The sequence below is a fragment of the Malania oleifera genome, chromosome 9, assembly GCF_029873635.1.
Source record: "Malania oleifera isolate guangnan ecotype guangnan chromosome 9, ASM2987363v1, whole genome shotgun sequence".
NCBI lineage: Eukaryota > Viridiplantae > Streptophyta > Magnoliopsida > Santalales > Ximeniaceae > Malania > Malania oleifera.
Genome location: NC_080425.1, coordinates 64,954,007 through 64,961,472, shown reverse-complemented (window position 1 = coordinate 64,961,472; position 7,466 = coordinate 64,954,007). Strand labels below are relative to the sequence as shown.

Here is a 7,466-nt window from a genome sequence, read left to right as displayed (position 1 = left end):
TTCAAATAAATATAAAATTAAATACAACCCTAACTTCAACAATTTACACGTTACTAATTAAGCATTCAAATAATCATGAAATATACTAAAAACACTCACATAAAACTTCTCATTCAAACCTTCAAAATTAAACTACATTTAACAATCATGAAAATTGAAATAAAATTTACACATTCATCATTTATATATTCAAATTAACATAAGATGAAATAAAACCTAACAATAAAAAATTTACATATCAATTTATTAAATATTCAAATAATTATGAAAATAAATAAAAACTTTAACAATAAAAAATTTTCATTACAAAGCATATGACTTCAAAATTGAAACTAATTTTAATAATCATAGAAATTGATAATAATAATTTCACATTCATCATTTGTAGATTCAAATAAATATAAGATTAAATACAACTCTAACCTCAACAATTTACATATTACTAATTAAACATTCAAAACACATAAAATAAAATAAAAACACTCATATAAAAGCTTCCCTTTCAAACCTTCTTACTCTGAAATTAAAACTAAATTTAATATGCATGCAATTGGATAATAAAATTTGCATTCAGTAAAAAAAATTAATATGCACTCAAAAATTTAATATACATTCATCATTTATACAAGCAAGTTTAATATGCATTCATCATTTATACATGAAAAATTTAGACATGAAAAAAACCCTAACCTCAATTTAGGGGTTTCACAATGATACTTCAAATCACCAAATTAACTTTAATAGAAGTCAATTCAAGATACAAAATAGCAATTTCTACTTCAAATTAATAAAAACTTCAACTCAAATTTCAGAATCTCAACTCAAATTTTAGATTACAAGAACTAGGGTTTTAAACAAGTTGAACATGGGAAAACATATCTAATTTCCGTTCCTTATGCTCTTCCAACGTTCGCTTGTGGCTTATGGCAGAACATTCAGATTGTACAATCTGAACTAGAACGTTCACCTACAAAAGTGGTCGGCACCCTCTTTTTGACTTCTACATCGCCCTCCTCTCGACTCTCTCGGGTTCCTTCGATTGCAGAAAGAGAGGAAGGATGAAGACAAAATTTAATCGAGAAAAAAACACTGGATGAATAAGCATTTTTTAATCATCACATATCAATCGATAGGGGGTTTGGCTAGATTAAAAAACGCTGGTCCATCAAGCATTTTTTGTTTAATAATGCTGGATGGACCAATATTTTTTAGGGCGCATCAATTTGAGAAATAAAGTTCAGCCCAAACTATTTTTAAATAATTTTAATTAAAATAATATTAAAATGGGAAAGACTCCCAACGAGTTTTGAATCCTCGAGTTTTTTTTTAATTTTATTTTTATTTTAATTAAAACTATTTTAAAATAGTTCGGATGGAACTTTATTTCCCAAATTGACGCGTTCCATAAAAACTGTGATTTTAGGTGTAATCCCAAGAGGGGGGCAGAGGTGAATTGGATAATTTAAAATTTTCTAAGTCAACAGTCCTATTTTAAAATCAAAGCCAGTATAAATCAACCTAGAGTCTTTCTAATCAAGTATAAATTCAACAGATATATGAATGTCCAAGTATAGTAGTTTCAGTATTTCTCGAACAATCACAAATAAATACTTAAACACAAATTCAATAATTCCAACAGATAGATATAAGCATGCAAGTATAGGAATGTAAAGAGAATAGGGAAAGAGTGACATAGGGTTTTTTATCGATGTTCTACCAATCCTGCATACGTCCCCGCCTCAAGCCAACCCACTTGAGAATTCACTAAATGCTCACTTAACCGGGTAGAGCGACGACGTTTACAACCTCTCCTTACAGGGCGGAGTCTCCCTAACTCACTTATCGGGCGAAGCCAAACTTGTTCCCCTTACAGGGCAAAGTCTCCCTAACTTACCTAATCGAGCTTGAGTCAAACCGGTACACCTTACAGGTTGGTGCCTTCTTCTTTCGATGATAACACAGGCCTGGAATACAAATATATAAATTTTGTGTACAAATGAAGTGCTGCTACAATAAGCAAAGATGTACAAATTTAAATATTGTGTGCACTCTCAGATGATTTACAAATGAAACTCTGTAGAGCATGTACTTTTTCTCTCAAAAATATTTTTCAAATAACGACTGAGAGTTTTTGAAAATGCTTTTCCTCAAGATTGACCTTGATCTTGTGTAAAACCGAAATACAAGAGGCTTTTCAAGCAAAGAATATATGACTTAATATATTACTCAAGCACTCTTGATTTAGTCAAAGATTATCTCTACAAAGAATTTTCAACGATGAAGCGTATAGGAGATTTGGATCTTTGAGATTAACCACAAAAAGTTATAAAGACTTTCGAGCTAAATATGTGAAGTTGAATACTAGCTCAAGCCTTTTTCAAGAACCCAAAAGAAATTTTCTTCAAGAAAGTATTTTTCAAGACAAAGAGGATTAGAGAAATGATTTGCTCTTAGAAATTTTAAGAACAAGAGGCTTCTCAAGCAAGATATATTACTTTGAATAAATGCTCAAAGCCTACTTATATGACCCAAGATTCCAAAAATATTTTTCAAAAGGAGTATGGGAAAAACAAGTTTGATATTTGAAAGTAGAGTATGAAAAAATAGAAACAATCAAAGAATAATGAAATGATTTTTTAGTATAAGTCTCTCTCCTTTGCAAAGTGATTTAAGCTTGTATTTATAGCCAAAATTCAAATATGGCCATTAGGTGACCATTGGGCATTAAAATAACATTTTAATTTAAATTTTTATGACCATTATTGGCTTAAAATTTGAACTGCCCAAGAGGTTCGATCGACTAGCCCAAGGTTCGATCGACTAACCTAAGGCGATTTTCTCAAATCATCGAGATTTGACATGCCGACCATGATGAATCGATCAGCTAGGCTAAGAGGCTTGTTGACTGTGCTTAACACATTATAAAGGAGTTGGTCTGCCGAGCCTATGTAAATGACGTTTGTGTCCTTACTTACTTGCTAGTATGCCGAGCTAAAGCCTTTGTGTGAAGGTCGGTTGGTCGGGCCTTTATGAATTCGGCCACTTTACACGCATCAGTCAATTGGGCCAAATATACTGTGGAAGGCCGATCGGCCGAGCCTTCATAAAATTGAGTTTTTGGCCTTTCTCTTATTTAAAGAAAAAACTTTAAACCGTTTTGTGAAAGATAGTCTTTAAGGATAAAACAATTTTTGTTTAGCTTGGGGTTCCTATGGTCAATCTAGGTCTTAATAGAGCTTCAATATAAATAAAGTGAAATGCATGCACATCCAAACCCTAATTACTATTACAACACAAAAATTATATAAGTCTTTTGTTTTTGCTCTCTGGTGTCTATGGAATACGCCTTGGAATATGATCATGTAAGAGCTTTTCAAGGCTTCCATATTACAGCATCATTTGTGCTTTTCTAGGATTTAACCTGTTCAATACTAAGCACAAACATGAGATGTTTTTGTTTGTCGTAATCAAAATAGGTATAGGACTCAAAAAGTCAACAAAAACACTGAATGGTATAATGTTTTTTAAAACAAAAGATACAGGACCAACCAACGTTTTTGGTTAAAAAAACGCTTGATGGGGCAGCATATTTTAATTAAACGAGCCCCCTCGTCGGCTGACGTGTGGCAGTTAAAAAATGTTATCCCAAATAGCATTTTTTGCTTACTTAAATCTCGTCTTCCTCCTTCGTCTCTGTCTACAATTTGCAGAAGGCCTTCAGCTGAGAGAGTCGACGGGTGCTCATGCCATTTTTGCAAATGAATGTATGAATGTTGTGAAAAAAACAAAAAATTGTCATTGTTTGCCGATGAAGGTTTTTTTTTAATAGGTGCGGTTAGAAATGGGTATACTCGATTTTAAAAGGAGACTGTTGAGATTTTTACAAAAATTGGATGTAGTATAAATGCATAAATTTGTGTACAAATGTTGTGAAAAAACTTATTGATTGTTTGCCAATTAAAGTTGTTTTTTTTTTAAACAAGTGCAGTCAAATATGGGTATATTCGATTTCAAGAGAAGACTCTATCGAAAGTTTTACAAAAGTTCGACGTACTATCAATGTATAACTTTTGTGTATGAATGTTGTGAAAAAACTTTGTGATTCTTTGTAGATAAAAGTTATTTTTTTGAACCATGTGGTCATAAATGGGTATACTCGATTTTAAGAGGAGACTCTGCCAAATTTTTTTACAAAATGTCTAGGATATATATCATTGTATAGGCAATTGCAGCTTCAGACTTTGCATTGAATATAACATTTTTATAGCATGAAGTCAGAAAACGCATTGCCATTATGAACCTTTATACAATTCACTGTATAGGTAATAACACATTAAATATTTGCATTCAATAAAATATTTTAGAGCATGAAGTCACAAAATACAAAGCTAACCATCTTTCTTTCTGTATTAGATCATTTTGTTCCTTCTAATAAGGAGGATGAGAGAGTTGGGAGGTTGATTTCTTTGGGTTCTCCTCTAAACCTTTCTTCTCACATCTCCTCAAAGCACCCTTCCCCTCCTCCACCCTCAATCCCTTCCCTTTGAGCCAAGGCATTCAAAGGCTAACATTTCCTTAAAAGGACCCACTGTCACCCTTACATGTCTCACAAAACAAAACCTTTTGATCCTGACGTGTCTATTGGGACCACTAAGCTGATTTGCCTCTTTCTATAGATATTATGGTAGCATGCAATATTTATGGACATACTGAAAGACATAACATGTACCTAAAAGAAGAGAGGCCAAACTCATCAAACATGCCCTTGTGAAGACCATTAGTTTGGTAGGATCCATAAAATGTGACTCCCTTCTTAGCGCATAACAGTATGCAACTTATTAGGGACCAACTCGACAATCACCCCCCAATTGAAAAATAAAAAGTCATTCTCTATTAAATTAGAATAAATTCTGTACATGTAGAAAAATATGTTGGTAAAGTTACCCCAAAGCATGCATCATCAATTCAAATACACTAACTACTTTCATACTTACAAAATTTTATAGTAACTTATGCTTGTAATTTACATTACCTATGATTGAAATAAATTTCTAATGAAAGTTCATTATTAAAGTCTAAATTAATTATGTCGATTTTTTTCTCTTGTGTCCCTAATAAGATCTTGCCTCCAAATTTGAACAAAATAGTAAAACCTGATTTTAATAAAATAATAAAATATTATTAACAAAAAGGGGCAAAAAGACCTTATTTCAATAATATAATAAAATATTATTAACCAAAAAGAACAAAAATGCCACGTCACTTGTACCTCTTGCATGGAGCATGCAAAAAATTTTACTTCAATTAACACTTTTAGCTAAAAATGGAACTTGCAGTGTTAGCTCAGATTGAAAAATGCTGAATGGTCTAACATTTTTGTTTAAAACATACTATACTATTCAACGTTTTTTTTGGGACATATCAATTTAGAAAATAAAATTCCATCCAAACTGTTTTAAATAATTTTAATAAAAAAAATTAAAATCGAAAAAAACTCCTGTGGATCTGCGGTTGAGTGTGCCAAAGCCGGGGTTGTGATACTTAGAATTTCGATGGGATTTCACCCTTCGGTGCCTTAGAATTTCGTCTAGTAAGGGCAGCTGAAGAACATTATTATTGAAGTAGGGATTCCTGAGATGCTTTAACAGGGCGTGGTTTATATTTTGGGCAATCAGAGGATTCGTTGCCGTTTTGCAAGTTGGCGATTCCACGGTTCACCTTCAAAATTAAAGGTAAGCAATTTGCTTCCCCTCTCTTCCTTTCCGACTCCTCTGAGCTTCACTGATCAATATCATATTAGGCTGGCGCTCTGAGGCTTCTCGGTTCAAGGGTTTGGTTATTGTGTTTCTTTCAGAGTGAATCGGCAACTCAGTACTGCAGCTAAAAGAACTTCTGGGTATGTTATATTTTGTTAGGTTTCATAATATACCCTGCGCAGCGCAATCTGGGAGATTAGAAACCATTTCCGTAGATATTGCATTGAAAAGATGTTATTGTTTTAATTCCAACTTGGGTTTTAGCTCTTCGAGTACACGCCCCCGTTCAGTTCAAAGGAATGCCCAAAACCATGTTGGGATATTCTGGGACTTGGACAACAAACCGCCAAAGTCTTTTCCTCCCTATGATGTAGCTGTCAGGATAAAAGCAGCGGCATCTTCCTTCGGGGTAGTTCGGTACATGGTGGCTTATGCAAACCGGCATGCATTTAGCTATGTACCGCCGGTGGTTAGGGACAAGAGGAAAGAAAGGAAGGTATTGAATGAGTTGGAGAACAGGGGAGTCATTAAAGCAGTTGGGCCTTATTTATGCCGTGTTTGTGGAAGGAAATTTTATACAAACGAGAAGCTAGTGAATCATTTTAAGCAAATTCATGAGCGTGAACAGACGAAAAGGTTGAATCAGATAGAGTCGGCAAGAGGGAATAGGAGGGTGAACTTGGTAGCTAAGTTTTCAATGAAGATGGAGAAGTACAAGAGGGCTGCAAGGGATGTTTTTACACCCAAAGTGGGTTATGGTCTGGCGGATGAGTTGACACGAGCAGGATTTTGGGTGAAGTCTGTGTCAGATAAACCACAAGCAGCAGATAATGCGCTGAGGAGTCACATGGTGGACATGATGGATAAAAGGCTAATTGAGTGTTTGGTTCTTGTGTCCGATGATTCGGATTTTGTGGATGTACTGAAGGGGGCGAAATTGAGGTGTCTCAAAACGGTTGTTGTGGGCAATAGTAATGATGGCGCTCTTAAGAGAACTGCTGATGCTGGATTTTCTTGGAAGGAAGTCATGTTGGGGAAGGCTAAGAAGGAGGCAGTAACGACTATGGGAAGGTGGAAGGATCGTGAAGTTTTGAAAAGATTAGAGTGGACATACAACCCAGAAATTGAGAAGAAAGTGTGTGGTTATGATGATGATGTTGGTTCTGAGAGTGGGGGTGCGGATGTTGAAGACATTCTTCATGGGGAAGAAGCTGACTGTATGCAGAAGAAAGACAATGGTGCTTGGTGGGAACTAGACTCTGATACCGAAGTCAAAACTGCTAACTCATTTAAGTGATAACATGCAGTCATTTATTTTTTGAGTTCATGATCCGATAAAGGTCAATTGTATTTTATTCTATTTTATTTTTTTGTGTAGCTCTTTTTAGATATTGTATGAAAGAAAACCAGCGCAATGGTATTGTTCATTTACTCTTATAAATAAACAAGAAAAATGGTATATGTTTTCTCAATGGATAATGCTATTAAAGAGATGACTATTATCTTCCCGAGCTATAGAATAGTATTGGATTGCAATATGTGTGTCTTGAAGAAAGCCTTTCTTCCATTTTGGAGATTTATTGTATCTGTTATCAATAAGTTTACAATTATATTGTGATTATATCAGGAGGGAGCTGTTGGGATGGTCATGTCCTCCCCCGTTTTGGTGCTGCCTAAGGGGGAGGAGGGCGGGGGGCGGGGGGTTTGGGT

At 34.5% G+C, this 7,466-nt stretch overlaps 1 protein-coding gene across 1 annotated transcript; it reads left to right on the top strand.

The window, feature by feature from the left end:
* Window positions 1–5,332: 5,332 nt before the first annotated feature.
* On the top strand, window positions 5,333–7,228 carry LOC131164706 (uncharacterized). The gene is made up of 2 exons (XM_058122115.1): window positions 5,333–5,732; window positions 5,801–7,228. The coding sequence occupies exon 2, from the start codon at window positions 5,899–5,901 to the stop codon at window positions 7,051–7,053; it is 1,155 nt and encodes a 384-aa protein (XP_057978098.1). The 5' UTR covers window positions 5,333–5,732; window positions 5,801–5,898; the 3' UTR covers window positions 7,054–7,228.
* The last annotated feature ends 238 nt before the right edge of the window (window positions 7,229–7,466 follow it).

Excerpts from the sequence above, each read along its gene's own strand:
- LOC131164706 (XM_058122115.1), top strand. The coding sequence starts at position 5,899 with ATGTTATATTTTGTTAGGTTTCATAATATACCCTGCGCAGCGCAATCT.